Genomic DNA, 21,970 nt, shown 5'->3' with positions numbered 1-21,970 from the left:
CAAAAAAACAAGGAAAAAAAACAAGAGATTTTCATTCGCCGAGACAGACGCGCTTTTGACTGAGAAAAAAAACAACATTTTGTTTGCTCTCGAACTCATCATCGTTCCTCATTTTTAGCGTAACAAACTTTTAACATTACAGGAGGATGATGAGAACAGCAGCAGCAGCAAGAAAAACAACAAAGAAAAAGAAAAAGAAGAAAAGCACGATGATGGCGATGAATAATTCTCGTCGTTTTTCGCTGCGGTTGTCGTTTGTTCTCCTCCTTTTCGCGATGATGATGATGATGATGATGTTGATGCCGCCGAATTATGAAAATGAATCGGCGTTTCTGATGAAACGAAAACAAAGCCAAGGAACAACAACCGGGGGTTTTATGTTCGCTTCAGCCGCCAAAACGGATGATGATGATGATGACGATGACTACGACGAAGAAGAAGAAGAAGAAGAATCTGCTAAAGAGAACAACGTGTTTCACATGGAAGTGAGAACTTTGTACGACCCAAACAACTCAGGCGTGTTTGGTTTCCAGTCCTCGGAAGAGTTCAAGGAGAAAGTTTTGGAGACGAGAGACGTGTGGGTGGTGCAATTCATCGCCCCCGGGTGCCAACCGTGCAAGGATATGGCACCGGCGTTCAGTAGAGCCGCGTTATCGTTAGAGTCGGTGAACATTAAGTTTGGCGCGATTGATATCGCCGGGAACGAAGATTTAGGACGGTCGATGCAAATATCGCGAGTGCCGGCCATCGTCGGTTTCGGAGGGAAAAAGACGTGGAACCCGTACAGAAAAATCGCGCAGAAATTGTCCAACGAGTATCGAGGGGATGCGTTGACCGCGAGAGCGTTGAGAGAGTTTGCGGTGAAGAACTTACCGGACGATGAAGTCGCGAGAATTGATTCCGTGGACGAGTTAAAGAACGTCGTTTCGGACGAGATGCCGACGCTGGTGTACGTGACGGACAAAAGCGAGACCCCGTTCATGTTGAAATCGTTGGCATGGAACCATAAGAACAGAATTCGCGTGGTTGAGTTGACGTACGACTCTTCCACGGACGATTTGTTACCAACGCCGGTGCTTCCCGGGTTGGAAGCGCACGAAGACGAAGAGGACGCGGTGAAGTTGGTGTTGTATAAAGACGCAGATTTGACGAAGAAACCGACCTTGTTCGACGGCGAGAGCATGAGTAAAGACGAGGTGTTTGCGTTCGCGGAGAAGCACTTAGGCCCAGAAGTTGGAGAGTTGGAAGTGGAGGTACTTCGTAAAAAGAAAGACGACGGCGAGGATAAAAGCGGAGACGAGAAGAAAAAAGGAGAAGAAGAAGAGGAAAACAACGATGATTTTTCGTTGTTTATTGAAAAGAAACCGAAAAATTTCGAACAAGACGTGATAGAAAAGAAAGAAGCGGTGGTAGTTATGTTTACCAAGCGAACGGACGAGTGTGGCCTTAAAGTGAACGAAGCCATCGACGCGTTTGCAAAGCTTCAATTCCAAGCGGAGCTTTACGAATACGTCGTGAACCGAGACGGCGAGGATATCTTGAAAGCGATAAAACTTGCCGAAACGCAAACGTTGAGTAAGTTTCCAAACAAAGACGAGTGCTTCTCGTTGATGTATTACCCGTTCGGTGAGAACAAAGAGGACGAAGAATCGTACCCGTTTGAAGTTTCCGAGGACCATCCGGTGAACGACGGGAATTTGAAAGCGTGGATGTACGAAAACACGGCGGATGTTGTTTTAAGAATCACCCAGGACAACTTGGACCAGTATTTAGCCACGGATCCGTTCACACCGAAGTGCGTTTTGTTCTCTCAAAAGGACGAGACGCCCGGAATGTATAAAACATTAGCGGCAAACTTCAAGGACGATTTCCATTTCGGTTTTTTCCAAGCCGATGATAAAAACGACCCGAACTTGCAAAAGTTCAACATTCCAAAGTTACCCGCGGTGCAATTATTGTTCGTTAATCCCGCGGTCACGCCGCAACAAGAGGCGTCTGGAAACGTCCAAATGAACTCTGCGCCGTTTCCTGGACCGATGAATTACATTTATCTTCGCCAATGGTTGCTGGAAGCCAAAAATCAAATCAAGCGGAAAGACGAGGCGAAGTCTCCAGGAAAAGTGACGCCGCCGCCGCACGTCACGACGCAAAAGGAATTCGAGGACGAGTGCGAATCCAAAGGCGGTTTGTGCGCCATCGCGTTTATTCCAGGGACGAGTTCTTCTTCGCAGTCTATGTTTGAAGATCGCATGGAAAGAGCGTTTGAAGCGGCAAAACTTACGAGCGGACGACCGTTCACGTGGATCGTCGTCGATCCGATTGTCCAGAAAACGTTTGCAAAAGCCTTCGACGTTTTACCGCACAATTCACCAACCGTGACGGTTTTACAACCCAGAAAAGGAAGGTACGCAACCATGAGTGGTTCCTTTGACCCTCGCGAGCTCGCTAGGCACTGCGAGTTAGTCTTGAATGGTAAAACGAGAACGTTTATGATTCAAGACGTGCCGAAAATAATCGACGGCGGCGAGAGCGAAGACGAAAACGATTACGAACCCGAGGAACCGATCGAGGAAGAGTTCGATTTGAACGATATCATGGGTGAAGAAACCGAAGATGCTACGTTAGGTTTGACGAGAGCGGAGATTGCGGAGTTAGAGAGAAAGAAGGAAGAAGAGGAATTAGCGGAAGCCGCGCGCGTCAAAGAGGAGGAGGAAAAGAAACAACAACAACAAAAGAGTAGCGGAAAGAAGAAGAAAAAGAAAGGAAAGAAGGGAAAGAAGAAGAAAGAGGACCTTTGATACTCTATATCCATTCTTTAATAATAATAAAGATATTTCTTCTAATATAAAAAATTTGTGATGATGTTCTTCTTCTTCCGCCGTTCTTCTCCGATGGCTTTTGTGTGCGCGCACTCTATATGTTGTCGTTGTCGTTGTCTGTCTCTGTCTGTCTGTCTGTCTTTCTACTAAAAAATTACGCCCCAGTGCGCTCAACCCCCTCTTCTGCCAACGGATTCACCGTCGCTTGGTACCCTTGCGTCCAATCCGCCCCGGGGTAAAACACTTCCCACCACCCGGGCGAGTATTTGTTATACGGCGCCGTCCACTTGGCCGGGTCCACCGGCGGAAACGCGTCCGCGGCGATTAACTCGTTCGATTTCAACAACTCCGCTCCAGTCCCTTCCACGGAACCTTTATACACTCGGTCCATTCTTAACTTAATAAACGTGTTCCACACCTCGTCCGTGGTCATCACCGCCACGCACGGTTGCCGAATTTTTTTCTTTATTTCCGGCATGGCGTCCAAAAATGTTGGGTTCGGGACGATCCAAAAGTCTTGCAATTTCTCAGTCTCTCGGTAAAATCGTCTTCGTTCTCTCAAGATTTCCGGGAAGTGTTCGTTGTTTTCGTCGTTGAGCATAAAATCCGCGTTCGCGATGCAAAAGTAATACGTGCGAGACTATAGTAGAAAGAGAGAGAGAAGTTGCGATTTTGTCAGCAAAACACGACGGAAGTGTGTCTATAAAAAGTAATCTCTTCGAATGTCCGATATTTTATCCATTTTGACGACGATATCTTTCGTCCCATCCGCCGACGATGGACGATGGATCCAGAAGAAGAGAAAGAAGAAAAATGAACCATTGTTTCCATCCCAAAAGGGAAAACAACATATAGACAAAAGCGAGACAAAAACAAAAGAATCAATATTTAGAGTAAAACTCACCTCGTTCATGTCGATGGTCTTTTGCGCTTCAGCTCGGACGACGACGTTTACATTGTTTCTCCTAGCAGTACTTCTCATCATAGAGGATCGGGATTTTTGCACAACTTCTTTTCCCCGATATCCTCCTAAACTCGACTTTGACGATATCGTCGTCGTCGTTAACGAACTCGCGGCGGCAAACATTGTTGTTGTTGTCGTTGTTTTAAGCGTCGTCGTTTACGTCGTCTCTTTGTGTGTGTGTGTACGTGTGTGCTCTCTGATGAAAAAAGAGCACAATGCGGTCTTCTTAAACTGGAATCACCAAAATGTCTATTTAGGGTTTTAGTAAAAAAAATGCGCCAGAGATTCAAAAAAAGTTGCCTCTTCATCACAACGAACAACAACACAAACGGTACAAACCAAACCAACCGTTTGAAGAAGTTTTGACTTTTGGTTGGTGTTTTTTGCGCGCGCCGCGCTTTTTCTCCCGCAAAACAGAAGTAAAAGATACGCGCGACGTAACGCGAGCGTAATAATAATAATAATAATAACAATAATAATGGGCATCCTCGGTGGGAGTAGTGGTAACAACAACGCGCACGATTTACTCTCCAGGACGGAACATTTGCTTAAAAAATACCAAAATCATCTCCCCCAAAACGATGATGGAACTGCGTCGGATGAACGAATGAAACGACAACAACAACAACGAAAAACGAATAAGAACGTGAATGTGGGGAAGTTTAGCAGTAGCGGTGGTAATAATGGTAACGAAGATGATGACGAGAGCAATACTACTCATCATCACGATAGTTCGTTCGAACAATTCCTGGGTAAACTCGAAGAACGACTGGACGACATCGCGGACGTCTCGGAACGAGCGAAAGTAGAAACGAACCGAGCGGCGATTGCGGCGATGCACGCGGAAGTGAGACGAGGGAAGAACAGTTTACGAGGAGAAATTCCGAAACTGAGAAAATTAGCGAATAAAAGTAGTAGTAGTAATAATAACGCCAAGAAGAAGAAACGGGCGACGAGCGACGGGGGCGATATCGAAGACGAATCGATGTACGAAAGAGACGGGAGAGAAACGCTGATTGACCAGTTCGAGCAGAGAATAGAGGACGTTCCGGACGGGGTGTCGAGAATGATTCCTCGAACGCCGTCGAAGAAAGTCCCGCATCATCACAGATCGTTGTCGAGAGATATCGAAATGGGGACCTACACGAACCCGTTTGAACAACCGGAAACACTTCGCGAACAACATTTAAACAACAACAACAACAACAACAACAACAGATTCGAGGGCATGGAACACACGGAAGAGAGTCGTCAGTTTCGTCAAGAATTCGAAGACAGAAAGAAAACGCAAGACACCGACTTGGACGAAATCAGCCGAGGTTTGCAAACCTTGAAACGTCTCGGCGCGGACATGGACGAAGAGATGGCCAGGCAACAACCGGCGATTGAAAACATAGATTTTAAAATGGACGGTGCGCAAGCCGAGATGAAAACGGCCAACATGAGGTTGAAAGAAACCGTAGAGAAGGCGCGATCGTCGAGGCATTTTTGCGTGGACGCGACGTTGATTTGCGTCTTGCTCGGGATTGGCATGTACTTGTATCGCATATTGAAGTAAATATATTTAATACTATTGTATGCGACAAAATACTAGCAAGAAAGCACAGTACTAAAATACACACAAACACACCCACGCGGAGGCGCGCTCGAATCCTATTGTTGTTGTTGTTGTTAAACTCTGTTTTACTACATTACTACTACTAATACTAATACTACTACATCCAAGACGCTTTGAGGTTCCAAAAAGCGTGTCCTCCCACATCTCTCATCACCTCAATTTACCAGTCGCGCTACTAAACGCCGGGTGCACTCTCACCACGAAACAGCTCGCCAATAAGAGCACACTCGCGTACCTCCCATCCACGGCGTCCACGAACCAATACAGGAGAAAAACAATCGCAGAAATGCAAACATAGATGTACCCAAGGGCGGTGAGTTTCCCTTTACTTTTAATAGAACTCATGTTTTTGAATTCCCCAAACTTCTTGAACGACAGATACTGGTTCTTCCTCTCTCTTTGCAACGCTAAGATGACTTCTTCAGAGTTGTTCGAAGATGTCGACGTCGCTCCCGCTGCTGCTGCTGCTCCCGTCGTCGTCTGCTCCGTCGCAGGCATACAAACAACAACGTATCACTAACAGAGAAAACAATGAGAAAAAAAAACTCCAAAACTGCCCCAAAAAATATTTTTGAAATTTCTCACAAAAACTTTAACGCGTTTAGTAGCTTTCTTTACTGATAGTATGTACGCGTAAACATATACACGCGCACATATACATATCATTATGGGTAAGAGTTACGTGTTAGACGACGACGATTCTTCGGACGACGACGATAAAGTTCCAGATATTGTCTCGCCTCTGAAGAAAATCGATTCGGTGATTGAAAACACGACGACCGAGAAGAAGAAAACAACGACAACACTTAAAACCAAAGAGAACGACGATGAGGATGAGGATGATGATGTTGATGTAACCACCACCACGCGCGATGAAATTGGTGAAATTGGTGGGAGGAATGAAGACGACGAGAATAAAGAAAAAGAAAGAGACCCAGAGAAGAACACAATCGAAGAAACAAAGACGATTGAAATCAAATCGGATTCGGACGAGGAACCGGATTGGATGAAAGAGTATCAACCTCCCACAAAGGAAGATTCGAACGACGAGAAGAAAAAGACAGACAACACCACGCCGAAGAAGAGCAATAATAATAAAACAATCAACATCAGAGACGACGATTCAGAGGACGACGAGGAGAAGAAAAGCAACAGCAGCAGTTCCGGGTGGGGGTCAGATGGAGACGACGAGGACGCGAAACCGTTAGCGGTGAGGCTTTCGGAGAAGAAACAGAAGGAAGTGTTGATGATTGACGACGACGAAGAAGAAGACGATAAAATGGATGCAGACGATGCGAAGGAGAAGAACAAAGAGAACGCAGATAATAAAGCAACAAATAAGAGAAAGATTCCGGCGGCATTTGTCGGCGCGTCCGTGCCGAAATCAAAAATGCCTCTGCTGATTAACCACGGCGCGTTGCAGAAAACCGCCAACTCGACGATTTTGTTCGAGTGTAAAGGCTCCGGGGAAGCCGTAGATTTGTCCGGTGACGTCGGCGTGGTTGGACGATTGTTAGTCGAGCGCGAATCGCAACCAACTGGAGGTGGAGGAAGTAAAGCGTCCACGTCGAAACAACAACCGCACGCCTCGGTCAAAGTCGATTTAAAAGGCGTCATGTACTTAGCGCGAACGCACTTGTTATCCTCCACGGTTGCCATCGTCAACGTCGGCGCGGAAGACGCGAAAATTGAAACTTTCTTCGACGAGTACGTCCAATTACGAGAAGACCCGTCCGCGGAAAACGTCGCGTGTGTTGGTACCATCAACGATAACTACATACCTCTCGAACCCGGGGACGAGGGGTTCGAGGAACAAGAACAAAAACAAAGAGAGACGAAAGCGACGAAAGCCGCCGCTGGGAGAGGCGGCGCGAAACGCAAGAAAGCGCCCGCGAAGAAGAAGAAGAAACCGGCAAAGAAGAAGCCGAAAAAGTAAAAAACGTTAGCACATCACATATACTGTTGTTTTGAATGAAAAAGAAGAGAGTCACCACCACCATTTGTTTACTAATACTCTTCAGACCGCGTGTGTATTTTGGTATTGTTTTGGTTAAAATTTGAATATTCTTTTCGTATCTCGAGGCTTTTCTACAGAAAAAACGATGCCTAAAAAACGTGCTTCTGCTGCGACCAAAGCAGCGCCGGGTTCGACGACGACGAGTTCAACCCCGAGCGGGGAAAATGGTACTAAAACCAACACCTTACCTATGTACCGCTTGAAATCCTTCTCCGACGAGAAGAGCGTGAACCACTATTCGATAAAGAAACACTCCTCCGGGGCGATGCTTCTCGAAGGCCACGGGAAGTGCACGAACAAAATTCCACTCAGCGCGAGGAATACGCAATTTTCTTCTTCATCTCTGGTGAGCAGAGAGAACGAAGAGATGGACTTTATCGCGGATGTTGGAGGCGACGAGTTGGTGAACTTTTACGTCAAGCAACTCGTCGAACAAAACGCCTTGAGAGAGGTGTCGAAAATAGACGACAGATTCTCGATGTTGAGAATAATAGCGGTGGAGGAAGAGCGGAACGGGTTTCGGATTCCAAAAGAGCAAGAGAAGAAGATGAAGATGAGAGAGATGGATGACGAATTCGAGGAGATGCTCAGAGGGGATTCGATTGTGCCGCGCGAATTGTCAAACGCTTTGTTTCGTCAGACTTTTGAGTTGGCGTACGGGAAGAAGAGAGCGGCGGAGTTAAGAAAACAATCAGGGGGGTCGGTGATAGAGCAGCTTTTAGGTGGCCTTCCGAAGCATTTACCCGCAGAATTTGAAGCGAAGAGTTTAGCGGAGTTAGAAGGGTTGAACACGGCGTTTACGCCGCTGAAGAACGAGTTCCCGTCCGAGGCTTCGCTGGATAATTTAACGTTGGAAGGATTAGGCATCGAGGAGTCGGATCCTATTACTGAGTCAGCGATGAAACCAAATAATGGTAGAAGAAATGGAAACGAGATCATGGAGAGTAAGAAAATATTAGCCAAAGAGCAAAAGAAGGAGAGAGAAGCCGCGAAGAAGTTGAAAGCAGAACGAGAGAAGAGAGAAAAGAAGCAAGTGAAAGCTTTGGGGGGATCGTTAATTGCAAACTTATTTAGCAAATCGCAGGATAAAAAAGATAATGGTAGTAATAATAGCATCAACAACAACAATGAGAAGAAAGGTCATCATCAAAAGGACGGAAACGACGCGACGACGATGCCTAAATTGCTGAGCGGTTCGACAAAGCCGACGATGAAACAGGAATATGGCGCCGCTGGTGCAAAAAAAGAGAAACCACTCCACTGTCTCAGCGCGTATAATCACTTCGTGATCCAAAATCAATCTCGTGTGGCTACTTGTATGCCAGGTAAGTCTGCGATACAAATTGACAAAGAGCTCGGCAAAATCTGGAGAAGTATGAGGGAGACTGAAAAAATGCCGTACTTTAAGAAGGCGGAGAGCGACAAGGCTAGATGGAACAGGATAGTAGGAACGAAAGAAACTTTGGAGGAGGAGGAGGAAGATGAGACGAAAGAAGAGAGCAACGGTTACGCGCCGTGCGAAGCACCGGACGAGGTCGAGGAGGGAAAGGAGACAAAAATGACAGAGCGACGAGAACTGCAGAAAGTGAGAAAAGAAATCACTGCGACTTTGCGAGGAATTGAAGATTCGTTTGATTTAGTTCTCGAAGATGCGGAGGACTTAAAGGTAGGCGCGTATGAAAACGCCGAAAATTTCTTGGGGAAGTTGCGAGCGCTTTCATTGGCGATGTCTCGCGTAGTTTAAAAGAATCGCTCCTCAAAGCAATAAAAGAGAGAGAAAGAGTATTCAATTCGCGTGATTTAGAAATCACATCATTGCGTTTTTAATATCGTAGAGCAATCAAAAGACAGCAGCAGCGACGACGGCGGTAAATAAACCAAAAAAAATTCTCACTCGCTTAAACTCCTTCAATATCGATGCCGTTAAATGCTTGTTTCAATCCAACTCGTTGATTGTCGGCAAGACTCTTTGGAAAGATTACTTCCGTGATTCGAATGACGCAATCGCCGATGATCTTAGCATCGTGTTGATCCGGCATGCCTTTTCCTTTCACCACGTATGTTTTTCCCGGAGTCGATACTTCCCTCGTATCAAACTCGAAAGATTTACCGTTCAGTCCTTTCACGGTCGCTCGAAAACCGCACAGCGCTCGGGAAACAGGCAAACGCACGTCGAATTCCAAATCGTTTCCTTTATCCGCGCGCCTAAAAATGGGATGTGGAACTTGTTTGCAAATCAAAACTAAATTCCCTCTCCTGCCGTCTCTCGCCGGCGCACCGCGACCAAAATACGTGAGTTTTGTTCCAGATTTCCATCCAGGCTTGATGTTCAAGTCCACTATCTCTTCTTGCAAACCTTTTGTTGGTGGTATTCGAAGCTGTTTCGAGCACCCGTGATACAATTCCTCCAACGTGCACTCAAACTCAAACACTCGATCTCCTTCGCTCGCGTCTGGAGGCATTGGCGCGCCATTCGCGTCTCTTCGCCCCCGCTTATTGGTAGCACCTCCTACATCACCACCACCAAATTCACTCCCGAAATCCATATCACCAAAGTGCTCCTTAAACATTCGCATGGCTTCGTCCATCCCGAAACTCGTCGTTCTCGCTCCTGTTCCACCAGTTGTATCGAAACCAAATTTTCTCCTCGCGTATCGCTCTTGCCTTTGTTGTCTCTGTTGGTCCGCCCATTCCCTCTGCTGCTGAAACCCACCAAAAGGCTGCTGCTGCTGAAATTGCTGCTGCTGGGGCGGCACAAACCCAGGCTCTAACCCTTCCTCGCCGTACTTATCGTAAATAGCTTTTAAATTTGTATCTCTCAAAGTCTCGAACGCTTTCGTACATCTCAAAAATTTCTCGGCGTTTCCATTCGGACGATCTGGATGGTATTTCAACGCGCATTTCTTATACGCGCGTTCCAGAGTCTTCTCGGAGAGATCTCTGGTATTCTTCACCCCGAGCGCGTCGTAAAACGATTCTTTCTCTTCTTCTTTTTTCTCTTCTCTTTTGTTCTTCATGTCACATGTGAATTTGAAGATTTTTTTTTCTCTTGGGGAAAAGACGTTTGGGAACAAAACGAACAACAACTAGTACATCATAAATGAACGCGCAAGAAGACAAAGACAAAGAAAAACCACCAAGTATAACGAACAGAAAAGAGAAGAAGCTCAGAGACAGTAATACTAATGGCGAAAAGTAACAAAGGAGATTTCCTCTCCCCGAAAGCCGTCGCCAACCGGCAAAAGATGAAAGGTTTACAAAAACTGAAATTCTACTGCCAATTGTGCGAGAAACAATGCAGAGACCAGAACGGATTTAAGCAACACTGCTCCTCGGAAGCGCACTTACGTCAAGTCGCCGTGTTCGGGGAAAACTCCGGCAGGTTCATAAAAGGGTACTCGGAACAGTTTTTAGCGAATTTTTTGGACATGATGGCGGTGTCGCACAGAAACACGAGGATTAAAGCCACGGTGGCGTATAACGAATACATCGGGAACAAGACGCACGTGCACATGAACTCGACCAAGTGGACGACGCTGACGGAGTTCGTGAAATATTTAGGGAGGGAGAAATTATGCGACATCGAAGAGACTGCGAAAGGGTGGTTCATCACGTATAAACCGAGAGATAAGGAAGAGCAGTTGAGAGATCGGATGGAGATGGAGAAGAGGCGAAAAGAGGAGGACGAGGAGACGCGGATGGCGAACGTATTGGCGAGGCAGATCGCGAAGCAAAATAAGAAAGGCGGAGAGGAGAAGAAGGAAGAGAGGAAAGCGGACGCGATTGATTTAGACGATGGGGAAAGAGAGAAGATTAATTTACACGTCGTTTCGGGAGGATTGAACAACGCGCTCGAGAATAGCGAGAAGAAGAGGAAAGACATCGTCGACTTTTCGAACGCAGGGGGAATGTTTAGCAACAAGAAGATGAAGACTGGCGGCAAAGAAGAGGGAAAAGCAGCCTTCAAGAAACGGAAAAAATTAAAGTGGATGCTACGCGAGAACATTGTTTGCAGGAAAACCGAAACCGGGGAAAAAGGTACGGTGGTCAGAGTCAACGTGGAGGACCGCGAAGCGGATGTGAAATTAAAGGAGTCTGGTTCCGTCGTCGAGAACGTCGACGAAGACGAGTTCGAGCCGGTTTGCCCGGGCGTCGGCGGGAAATGCGCGGTCGTGCGCAACCATGATTTCGTCGGCGAGGAAGGTAAAGTTCTAGGCGTGGATGGGAATACCGGGGAAGTCACCATCGAATCTTTCAAGAGAGGGATTCAGTTCAAAGCGAAGAGCAGCGACGTCGCGCGATTAGTTTAGTAAAAATATATAGAATTTAATAAAGCAGCTCTACTAGGTAAGAAAAGAATAAAATTACAATAAAATGCGATACTTCTCGCTTCTCGGAACGACGTCCAAGGCTACGGTTCCGTCCAAAGTTATCGCGGCCATAATCCACGGATCGTTGCAGCTCCAACACGCGTCGACGACTGGCGAGAACGACCCCACCGTGGTGGTTTGTAAGTTCCCGTACGCTTTCAGTTCTACGCTCACCCCTTCGCTATTGTTATTAATACCGCCGCCGCTATTCTCGTCGATGTTCACTTTCTTATTCCTCCTCCTTTCGCTGTCGTCGTCGTCGGGTAAACGTCCGAGGTCGGAATCTCTCCACAATTTCACCGTACCGTCTAACGAACTCGACATAACTATGGATTCGTACACGGGATTAAATCTCGCCTTCGTGACCGCGCCTTCGTGACCGGCGAAGCACTTCGCCGGTGCTCCGCCGTTTTTCCTCAAATCCCACGTCTTCACCAACCAATCCTCCGAGGCGGTGACGATGTACCGCCCGTCCTCGCTCGCGGAAAACGCGACGTCTCGAAACGCGCTCGCTTGAGAAAATATAGGTTTCGCGGTATCGTTACTCGATCTCGAATCGACCACGAAAACATCGCCGTCTCTCGTAAACGCAAACTGGTTTCGATTCGCTTTCGACCAGTCGCCTTTGCTGCTCGTCGTCTTCTTTTTCATCTCCTCACTATTGCCGCCAACGACACCATCGTCATCGCCTCCTGTAGTAGTAAACGCACCAACCCGTTTCGCGTTCTCGTGGTCGTAAAAACTCGCAGACGCTCCTCCGCTCGTCACCATCGCGACGACGCGCCCGTCGCCGTTTGGATCAAATTTACACGACGAGTACCACTGTGTACGCAACTGCCGTCGTCCTCCTCCTTCTTCTCGCTGTTCTCCTTCATTTTCGCTTACTTTGTTCTCGATGACATTTTTCTCTTCTTCGTCTCCCTCTTTTGAGTCTCCTTCTCGTCTGCGAAAGACGGAAACGTTCCCTTCTGCGGTACACGCGGCGATCAATAACACACCACCACCACTATCCACGACAGAATCGTCTCGACACCGAAAACAATCCACGTCCACAATCTTATCGTCCATACTCACAAAAGCGAGTTCTCGTTTCTCTTTCAAGCGATGCGTCTGCGCGTCGACGCAAAAGATTTTCACTTCACTCTTCGTCGTAGAAGCAGGAGTAGTAGTACTGCACGCGACGGCAAAGAGAGACTCGTTGTTAGCGCTATCGTTTGGGACGGAACAAATGGCACGTGCCTCGTCGCCGCAGACGAGTCTTTGCAAGGAGGAGGAGGAGGAGAAGGACATTATTATGTTTGATTCGTATGGGAAAAGTTTATGAAGCAAAAGGGCAGCTTTTCTAAAAAGAACCTCAAAGTAGAACGATAAAGTGATGGTGGTGGTAGTGGTGATGGTGAAATGAATATTTTCTGCTAGACGCTGATATTAATATTAGTAGTACTAGAGACTAAATTGTGTTGTTTATGTCTACCCTCTTTTGGTCCTTTGAGAAGAAAGAACTCGCGGGACGACGCGAGGCTACGTAAGAAGCGCGACTTTTGGTGAATGAGTCGTTAGATTGTGCACCACCGATCCATTTTCAAATCACGAGATGGAATGAAGAAGCGGGGTTAGTCAAAATCATCTCCGAGATCGCCCAACAAGTTTTCAATCATGCCAAAGTGCGGGAAGTTATCTTCTTGCTGTCCAGGGACGGGAGGTACGGGCGGTTGTCCTTGTTGCTGTTGCATCCAAGCCGCCGGCCTCGCGCCGTTGGCGCCCGATGGAGGCGCCGCGCCGCCCGCATTTGCAGCTTGCGCAAACGATCCAGGCGCGGGTGGAGCCGGTGCAGCACCGTTCTCAGAGACGGACATTTGCGCGACGCCTTTGACGAGCGAAGTTGGAGGCGGGGGGCCTCTTGGCGGCGGCGGCGGTCCGGACGGCGGCATCGGGACGCTTCGGTCACCTTCAGAGGCTGATCCTCCGGCGGCAACGGCAATTGCCGGTGTGACAGGTGGCGGAGGCGGTCCCGGAGGTAACGGTGGCGCGCCAGGACCACCGGATCCGGCGACCGTGGCGGCAGAAACGGCTGGTGCACCGGCAGCGACAGCGGCGGCTGTCGGCTTCTCCCCGGAGATGGATCCAGAGCCAACTCTCGGTATGGAAGCTGCCTTGGAATCGCTCCCTTTCCCTGAAGATGCCGGTGGACTTCCTTGCTGATATTGGCTGAGATCTCGTCGAAGTCGAACGACTTCAGCGGCTTTTTCTGCCAAAGCAGATTCAAGCGCAGAGATTCGACCACGAAGTTCGCGAACGAGCGGCGGTTCAGAGGAGGATCCTCCCGGAGAGCCGCCGGCAGAGTTTGGCGTCGGAATCGACTTATCGGCACCTTTACCAGCTTTACTCGCCGGCGAATCACTCTTACTTGTGGTATCTTTGTTCTCTTTTCTTTCCTTCGCTTCCACTTCTTCGCGCGCTTTGCGTTTTTCCGCCTCCGCTTTCTCCTTTTCCGCTTTCTTCTTCGCTTTCTCTTCATCCTTTTGCCTCTGAATAGCTTCGCGCTTCTCTCTCGCCTCGCGCTCCTTTTCATCCTTGATGCGCTGCTCTTCTTCCTGTTTCTTGCGAAGCTCCTCATCTTGGGCGCGTTTGATCGCTCTCTGCTTTTCGCGTTCGGCTTCCTTCTCGGCCTCTATGGCGGCTTTCTTCTCGGCTTCTTCCTTTTCCAATCGCGCTCGTTCTTCATCTTCGGCCAACTTCTTCAATCGTTGCCTCTCTTTTTGTTTCTGCTTCTTCGAGTGTTTCTTTTCGTTTTCTTCCGCGGCTAAGCGTTCAGCTTCCTCTTCTTCGGCAATCAACGCTTCTTGACGCATCAGAGCTTCGGCTTCGCGAAAGGCGACTTCGACGCGTTCGTTAAAAACGCGGGACAAGACGTACATCTCAATCGTTCTACGGCCGAGTTCAGCGAGGCGATGTTCGTCTCTTTCGACAGCATCGGCCGCAGAGAACCCAGCTTTCTTCTTCGTCGCGTCTTTACTATCGTTATCTTTTTTGGAATCATCTTTACTGCTATCCTCGCCGAGTTTAGAGCGCTTCGACGAACGACCTTCGGAAGAATCGTCCAAGTCTATATCATCGACATCAAAAGCAGTTCCATCCGCCGCGCGTTCCAACGCACACACTAAATCACCGGTGAGCACACAAGTGTTTGTGGCTATGGATAAAGCAGCAGAGCCGTACGACGAATTCGCACTGGCCTTGACAGCGTCCGCCACAGACGTGGAGCCGGCATCCAAGGCTCTGCATCCGCAATACAACGCATCCATGACGAGTGTTGACGTCACTTCTTTCTCGTTGAAGAATCTCTTCACGATACCTTTTAAGAGATCGTCGGCTTTTTCGGAAGCGAGATGCGTTTTTTCGGCTAAAGTACGATTGTTCCAAAAATTGCGAAGATTTTCCCACTTCTCCGGATCCTTGCGTAAAGCGTAAAGCTTTTCTCTCTTCTCTTCGAGAAATCTTCGGCAAATACCCTGTGTAATTTATAGAGAATAAACTCGGTAAGTATTCAAGTTATGGAGAAAAGTATGTATGGGTGCACGCAAACACACACGCACACGCACACATACACACACACACACACACACAAATACAAAAGGCAAATACAGGCGCCGAAACAAAGCAGAAATTTTTTCATCGCTCAAATTCTATGGGTGTTCGTTTTGTCATTCACGAGTTGCTCAGAACGAGAAATGCTCTTATCGAATTGATCTCTTCACTGCGAAAGAAGATGTTTCTTTGTTTTGACTAAGTCTCTGCGATACTATCGTTGCCAATTTGTTCGTGTAAAAAGTGTGAAAGTGTGTTCGCGCGCTCCGCAAAAGAAAAAAAAAAAGACGAATATTCAGAAATCAAAACGATAAATCGCACCTCGACGTTTGTTAAATACACGCGAACCAACTCTCGTCTGTATTGCGGGTCCAAGCATCTAAACGGTCTCGCAATCTTCTCGTGGATAACTTGGACTTGCGCTTTAATGACTAAAGTATCCGCCACGGTAAACCCGTCTAAGACTTTACCGAGTTCCATAAACTTCTTCCACCCCCAATCGTGTTCCTTCTTACAAAACCGGTGCAAAGTGTCCGAATACTTTGACTTTTTCGGATCCTTATTCACAACCGCGATGGTAAACTGCGCGAAGTGACTCCATCCCGGTAATAATTTATCGTAATCTGCCACGCACAAGAACAACGACAAATGATTGTGCACGTCGCAGCCTTGCGGGTAGACGAGAATGTACCACTTGTACCCGCCGACTTCGAAGCACTTGGAACGAAGCTCGCGTTTGGAAATCTCCGAGAAATTCTCGATTTTCCACGTGAACTTGCCGTACATGTCCGCCGGTTGTGGTCCTGTTTTTCGAGTGTTTAAAGTAGCGCAGAGAGTAAAGAAAGAATTGTTTTTCAGTCGTTTTTCCTCCCAAAAAAAACCCAAACAAACAAAGGAGAGAGCAAGAAGAAAAGACGATGATGATGACACATCCAAATTTACGCGTAGAAAGGAGGACAGAAATCGAATTCGCGCTGCGAAACCACCTACCCGAACAGTCTTCTTGCTTCCACGGCCCACCGTTACCACTGTTCACATCCAGAGGACCAGCTCGTGAGCGCCACTCGGAATCCGCCGGCGAATCTGGAGTGGGCGTTAGAACGCCGTCTACGATGGCGTTGCCATCCGCATCCAGCATTTCCTCTCGCTTTCTCGTCCCAGAGGAACTCATTTTTCTCTCTGTTCTTCTCTTTTGCTAAATGAACTCCTAATCAACGAGCGACTATCTTCTATGTGTTTAAATGCTACGCGCGAGGAAAGAAATGAATACGTATAAACTCTATTTGTATAATTCTACGTCGTATTCGCGCGTTTTTTGGTCGCGTTTCTTCCTTTTCTGTCTGTTGTTCTTATGTGGTGTGCGTAAAAGTCTGTCGCGCTTTGCCGAGTCGCTGATGTGAGCCCAGTTTTTTTTCTTGATTTTTTCTTTTTGACAATTTCTCTCTTGAGCTCTGATATTGTTACACAAGTGTATTACTTTTAACTGGTACTATTACTACTACTACTACTACTACTACTACTACTACTACTACTACTGCCGTAATCTATCTCATGTCTTCTATGTCGTTCTTCGTGTCTTCTTCCACTCAGTCTCGTTTCTCTTGTTGTTTGCGAACGATCACGGTGCCGCGAAACGGCTTCCCCGTTCGCGTATCGACGAGCGTTTCGAGATCGACCGAGCCGCTCAGAGCGGCGAACGCGTCCTCGTCGCCGTTCTCGTTGTGCACGCTGGTGATATACACTTGGACGCTCGTGTATCCCGGAGACGAAGAGAGATTTGCGATGGTTACTGAAGATTGAATCTTTCCTAAGATGCCGCCGGTAACGTCGTGCGAGCAAGCGGTTGCAGATATTTGCTCTTCTTTTTTTCTCTTGTTGTTGTTGTCGTTGTTTTCGTGTTCACTGCTAGACGCGTTGTACCGTAAACTGTCGTTCGTGGCGTACGCGATATCTTCGATGTCACTTTTCAAGTTATCCTTCACGCACGTCCACTCACCGTCGATTGTCGTTTCAATTTTCCGTAGCATCCTACAAGGCAGGTCGGCATCAGCGTCAACACCATCCGGGTCGCGACTAAACACGCCTCTCGCTCCGGTGATGAACACGACTCTGATGACAACCCTTTGGTCTCTCGTTTTATTCAACGCGTACGCCTTTGCTATTTCAAGCGCGATTCTATCTCCGCTCAAAATCGAACGCCCGTGCGTGGCGTCCTCCACGACGTCCCCGTGGAGTAACAACAAAAGCGACTTTGAGGACGACGACGAAGTAGGAGACGCAGAGAAACAATGCGCTTCGCAATACTCCTTCACGGAAGCGTAACCGAGAACATCCACCTCTCCTTTCTCGTTGAACCGCCACGCGTCGCCTAAATGTCTCCGAACGCATTCAACTTTGACTTTGTTTTCTTTCTCTTCTTCTAAACTTTCACACACCAACTCGTTCAACTTTTGTACGCTCCTGCGCGTCTCTTCGCACCCGTCCAGGAAGGGCGAGGAGGTCATCTTCAATTTCCTGTCCTCGTCGCCTAACCCGCATCGTTTCGCGGACATGTGGCCAAACGAACCCGCCCCGTGAATGACTATCACTCTCTCGTTTTCATTCTTCTTTGTCTTCTTCGAAATCGCATTCTGTAACAGAATGGAACACTTCTCGAGCGCAGTTTTATCCAAGGTTTCGTACGTGGATTTATCGGTTATGGAGCGGCCGCCGAGCTTGACGATTGTGAGGAAAGTAGTCGACGTTGGTGTGGTGGTTATATCGTCGCTCGGAGGAGGAGGAGGAGGAGGAGGAGGAGGAGACATTGAGTGCGTTGTTCGTTTTGAAGAAAGTCGGACGTTTTTCTCTCCCTGAAATGCTTGGAATTTTGGATTTACGAGATATTTACGAGCAGACGCTCGTATTCATTCGCACAGAGACGTTCGAAGAATCTTTAATAAATAGACGCGTTTTCCCGCGATTACTTACAAGTACTCTCTCTTCTCGTTGTTGACCCTGTGCTCTCTCCCCGCGCTCGCTCGCTCGCGCCCTATCTTTTTACACGTTTAAAAAATTCACTTCTTGTTCTTCCCGGCGGTTTCCTTCTCTTTCCTCTTGGCGTGATTTTCTCTCCACCGTTTCAAAATGATACTCATCGCCGAACGTTCTTTACTCAACGGCATCACGGATTTAGGTTGATACTGTCGCCACTCTTTTCTCTCTAAGAGCTCGTTGGCCGCGTTCGCGGTATCTAAAGTCTCCTCTAATTTTTTGAATTTCGCTAAGCTGGCGTTGGTGAGAATGCCCCTGGTTATCGAATCTTCGCTCTCTAACGACGGTTCCAAGTACTCCCGAGGCCGCAGCGGTTCCGTCTCGTCTTTAAACTCAGCGTCTGGAGTATCAATGTCGCCGAGTTCTTCTACGTCTACGCCTCTGTCTTCCGCTAAACGCACGCTTGCGGCGGCTAATCTCGCCCTCGCCGCTTCCTCCGCTCTCTCCGCTCTCGACTTGCGACTTTTCTCTTTGTTTAAAAACGCCGCGCGTTTCTCTTCCCGGTCCGATTTATCGTTCAAACCATACAGAGGCGTTTTTAATGCTTGCATTAAGATTCTGTTTGTTTTCGTCATTTGCAAATACGAAATGAACGGTAACGGAAGTAAAAATATGCGAAACGTGCCGGATTCGTACCCCATGGTAGGGATACCGAGAATCATCACCAACTGAACGAAGATCAACGTGAAGAACATTTTCCCGACGAGCCAACTCCACATGTCACCTTCACCTGGGTGCGACTGTTTGTAGTGATACACTAACTGATGCTTGAAGAAGATGTACAAAATAAAGAAAAACGCGCAACATGCCGGGAGAAGTATAGGCGCAATGACGGCATACAACGACCCGATGAAGAAAATCAACATCGTGACGCCCGGTATGCGATGCATCGGCGTTTCCTCCGGTCGCGCCCACTCCAATATTTTCGAATACGGTGGCTCAACTTTCGCTTTCATCCTGTATGAAGTATAGTTCACAAGAAACGAAAAGAGTTTCGGGAACCGAATCAATTCAAACGTCGTCGCTTGCGCCAAGCGCAAGAGAACGAATTTGAAGAAAAACGTCGAACACGCCAACGTTTGACGCATGAACGTGTACGCAAACAAGTGCGGCTCTTGTATCCAGTCGTACATGTCCTCCCAAACGTATCGACTGGACATGTTTCCGAGAACTAAGTTGATGATTAAGACGTAGAAATACGTCGTCGCCCCGAACGTGTCCATTTCGTTCAAAGAAATATACCCGGTTTGTCTCGACAGATGCAACGAAATGATGTGAGCGATGACGAGGAAAGTCAACATAATCAACGAGATTACGATGGAATAAAACGTCTCGCCGTACGTCCCGCCGATTGAGTTTACGATATCAGTTTTGTGGTCGTTCACGGCCGCAGTTATGACGTTCACTGGGCCCAAGAAAAATAACGCAAACAAAATCGAGACGATACGAGTGCGCATGGTTTTCCAACTTCGTTTATTGTTCGGCGAGGCAACGTTGTGCCAAACGATCGATTGCGGCGCCGGTGCCGGTCTCGTGTCCCACTTACCAAAATCCTCGTCAATTTGTACGTTACTGATAAGTATAGCGAGCGCTTGCGATTTGAGAACGACAACTGCTCCCGTCGGTGGCGCTTGCGAATTGATAATTTTTTCCTTTGCCGCGTCCAACGCTCTCAGCTTCGAAGCTTCCTCCGCTTCGCACGCGTCTCGATGTTTCTTCGCGCTCTGCAAATGAGCCTCGCGTGATTTCAAGTTCCGTTTCCACGTCCCTGGGTGTTCTGTTTTCTCCGATTCAATCAAAACGACTTTTCTGTTCGCTTGAATCGCGTTTTCTCTCGCCTCTTTCCACATTTCCGTTTTTTTCGTCACGAAACGCAAATCGTGCGCCACGCAGACAAACATGATGTTACCTTTACCTACGATCGCTTCGATTTTCACCCTGAGCATGTGCTCGATTTCTCTCCTCGTTAATAGGCGCAAATTAGCCATCTCTTTACGTTCGCTTTCATCGAACGAGACGTCGTGCGTCATTTGCACGTCATTCGCCATGTCTTCTCTGTACTTTTCTTCAATCTCCGGCGAGCCAAAGTCTCGCATCCACCACGGAACGACCGCGTTAAACATCGCTTTCATTTTCAACATCCTTTGCTTAACCACGAGAAGATCTTTCTTCTCTTTCATCGCATCCTTTTGCTCTTCCAAGTTTTGAATCGCGACTTGGTTCAGAGTTGATTTAATATTCATGGAATCGATTGTGGTTGTCGCGTACCTCGGGATGTTCAAAATCGTGACCGTGTTCATTTTGATCCCAACCTCTTTTGGTTCTAACTTCCACATCATGAGCGCGTATTTAACAGACTCCTTCTCAATCATAAACACTAAAACGAGCGAGAATATGTACATCATGATTGTTACCACGACGAACGTTTCCATTTTTTTCGCGGCGCCCAACGTGTGTATTTTAATATCCGCCCCGGTGTGATCGATGGCTACATTCGAAACACTCGCCGTTTCTCTCACCGACGTCTCGTCGTAGTGATCCTTCGCGAATAACTCCCACAACGCTGGACAAATTATAATCGAGCAGATGGCAAAAAATTTCGCACACATGCGAAACCATCGCATTACCATGAATTCATCGATAGTCGTAAACCTTCGAATGAACGTATCCGAGGAAATAAACGCTTGATACAACCAGCCGAACCCGAAATACCCCTCGATGGCAGGTTGCAATTTCGGGACGTTTTCGTACTCCGTTTTCGATCTATCCAGCGTCACGATCGGGTCCATGATTTGTACAACGAACGGAATCCTTCGCATCCACGCGTAACAGATGTAGAAAGCGACAAACAGAATCGCCGCGAACGCGCAATAATTAGACGCCTCTTCTCGATTTAAAGTCTCTTGACAATTGCCATCTTCAGAGCACGTGTAGTGGTAAATGCACGCAACGCCACTCCCGGTGTGCGTGATGCCTTCTTGCAAATACTCTCCGGTAAACGCGGTAGCGTAATACCCAACCCTTCGTTACACGCGAAGCATACCAACGACGACGTGGGAGGACAACTCGTCAAATCGATCGTCGTTCCTTCCTTCGATTGGAACGCGAACGAGCTGTTTCCGTTCGCTGGATCGAACGAAATTTTCGGCGGCGTATCCGACGCCGTTAACGTTCTCACCGTGTTATCGTTGCTCAAAAACAAACTCCCATCTTGGAACGCGCAGTTCGTGCACCCGTCCGGGCACGGACACGACTGTTCCTTTGGTTTATTCGTCAGCGGGTCAATCTCCTCGCTTTTGGTTTTCAGAATCGAGGCAACCCACACGCCACCTCGCCACACCTCCTCCAATCGAGGTGGCGCAGACGGTGGCGGTGACGGCGTTGTTAACAAGGTCGAATCCTCATTCTCCGCTGCTCCAGCCGAGCCCGAATGGTTTTCAGAATACGTCGTTTGCACGGTTAACAACAGAGCCAACACGGCGATTGCAATCGACAGGTTTTTAAACCATCGCGGCGCTTTCATGCTTACTGATGCTTTCCAACAAAAACTATCCCTATATCGTG

The 21,970-nt window shown here is 47.8% G+C and overlaps 12 protein-coding genes across 12 annotated transcripts; 5 read left to right on the top strand and 7 right to left on the bottom strand.

Annotated features, from left to right (window-relative positions):
- Positions 1–212: 212 nt before the first annotated feature.
- On the top strand, positions 213–2,798 carry Bathy03g05320 (predicted protein; the record flags this gene model as incomplete). Its single annotated transcript, XM_007514366.1, has 1 exon — positions 213–2,798. The coding sequence occupies one exon, from the start codon at positions 213–215 to the stop codon at positions 2,796–2,798; it is 2,586 nt and encodes an 861-aa protein (XP_007514428.1).
- A 175-nt stretch (positions 2,799–2,973) lies between these two features.
- Bathy03g05310 (predicted protein) lies at positions 2,974–3,906 on the bottom strand (the record flags this gene model as incomplete). Its single annotated transcript, XM_007514117.1, has 2 exons — positions 2,974–3,459; positions 3,724–3,906. The coding sequence occupies 2 exons, from the start codon at positions 3,904–3,906 to the stop codon at positions 2,974–2,976; spliced, it is 669 nt and encodes a 222-aa protein (XP_007514179.1).
- A 355-nt stretch (positions 3,907–4,261) lies between these two features.
- Positions 4,262–5,341, top strand: Bathy03g05300 (predicted protein; the record flags this gene model as incomplete). The annotated part of the gene is made up of 1 exon (XM_007514355.1): positions 4,262–5,341. One exon carries the CDS (start codon positions 4,262–4,264, stop codon positions 5,339–5,341), a length of 1,080 nt encoding a protein of 359 aa, XP_007514417.1.
- Positions 5,342–5,551: 210 nt separating this feature from the next.
- Bathy03g05290 (unknown protein) lies at positions 5,552–5,899 on the bottom strand (the record flags this gene model as incomplete). The annotated part of the gene is made up of 1 exon (XM_007513947.1): positions 5,552–5,899. One exon carries the CDS (start codon positions 5,897–5,899, stop codon positions 5,552–5,554), a length of 348 nt encoding a protein of 115 aa, XP_007514009.1.
- A 169-nt stretch (positions 5,900–6,068) lies between these two features.
- Bathy03g05280 (hypothetical protein VOLCADRAFT_101408) lies at positions 6,069–7,337 on the top strand (the record flags this gene model as incomplete). Its single annotated transcript, XM_007514187.1, has 1 exon — positions 6,069–7,337. The coding sequence occupies one exon, from the start codon at positions 6,069–6,071 to the stop codon at positions 7,335–7,337; it is 1,269 nt and encodes a 422-aa protein (XP_007514249.1).
- Positions 7,338–7,503: 166 nt separating this feature from the next.
- Positions 7,504–9,162, top strand: Bathy03g05270 (conserved unknown protein; the record flags this gene model as incomplete). The annotated part of the gene is made up of 1 exon (XM_007514206.1): positions 7,504–9,162. The coding sequence occupies one exon, from the start codon at positions 7,504–7,506 to the stop codon at positions 9,160–9,162; it is 1,659 nt and encodes a 552-aa protein (XP_007514268.1).
- Positions 9,163–9,316: 154 nt separating this feature from the next.
- Bathy03g05260 (dnaJ homolog subfamily A member 1) lies at positions 9,317–10,435 on the bottom strand (the record flags this gene model as incomplete). The annotated part of the gene is made up of 1 exon (XM_007513897.1): positions 9,317–10,435. The coding sequence occupies one exon, from the start codon at positions 10,433–10,435 to the stop codon at positions 9,317–9,319; it is 1,119 nt and encodes a 372-aa protein (XP_007513959.1).
- Positions 10,436–10,603: 168 nt separating this feature from the next.
- Bathy03g05250 (predicted protein) lies at positions 10,604–11,728 on the top strand (the record flags this gene model as incomplete). Its single annotated transcript, XM_007514188.1, has 1 exon — positions 10,604–11,728. One exon carries the CDS (start codon positions 10,604–10,606, stop codon positions 11,726–11,728), a length of 1,125 nt encoding a protein of 374 aa, XP_007514250.1.
- A 54-nt stretch (positions 11,729–11,782) lies between these two features.
- Bathy03g05240 (predicted protein) lies at positions 11,783–13,078 on the bottom strand (the record flags this gene model as incomplete). The annotated part of the gene is made up of 1 exon (XM_007513856.1): positions 11,783–13,078. The coding sequence occupies one exon, from the start codon at positions 13,076–13,078 to the stop codon at positions 11,783–11,785; it is 1,296 nt and encodes a 431-aa protein (XP_007513918.1).
- A 323-nt stretch (positions 13,079–13,401) lies between these two features.
- Bathy03g05230 (predicted protein) lies at positions 13,402–16,547 on the bottom strand (the record flags this gene model as incomplete). The annotated part of the gene is made up of 3 exons (XM_007513891.1): positions 13,402–15,300; positions 15,698–16,179; positions 16,367–16,547. The coding sequence occupies 3 exons, from the start codon at positions 16,545–16,547 to the stop codon at positions 13,402–13,404; spliced, it is 2,562 nt and encodes an 853-aa protein (XP_007513953.1).
- A 415-nt stretch (positions 16,548–16,962) lies between these two features.
- On the bottom strand, positions 16,963–18,180 carry Bathy03g05220 (hypothetical protein AURANDRAFT_61341; the record flags this gene model as incomplete). The annotated part of the gene is made up of 1 exon (XM_007514239.1): positions 16,963–18,180. One exon carries the CDS (start codon positions 18,178–18,180, stop codon positions 16,963–16,965), a length of 1,218 nt encoding a protein of 405 aa, XP_007514301.1.
- Positions 18,181–18,429: 249 nt separating this feature from the next.
- Bathy03g05210 (predicted protein) lies at positions 18,430–21,929 on the bottom strand (the record flags this gene model as incomplete). Its single annotated transcript, XM_007514308.1, has 2 exons — positions 18,430–21,380; positions 21,422–21,929. The coding sequence occupies 2 exons, from the start codon at positions 21,927–21,929 to the stop codon at positions 18,430–18,432; spliced, it is 3,459 nt and encodes a 1,152-aa protein (XP_007514370.1).
- Positions 21,930–21,970: the final 41 nt, after the last annotated feature.

This window comes from Bathycoccus prasinos (genome assembly GCF_002220235.1).
Source record: "Bathycoccus prasinos genomic : Chromosome_3".
NCBI classification, from domain to species: Eukaryota; Viridiplantae; Chlorophyta; class Mamiellophyceae; order Mamiellales; family Bathycoccaceae; genus Bathycoccus; species Bathycoccus prasinos.
The sequence above is the reverse complement of the archived record's forward strand: the minus strand, read 5'-3'. Positions and strand labels throughout refer to the sequence as shown.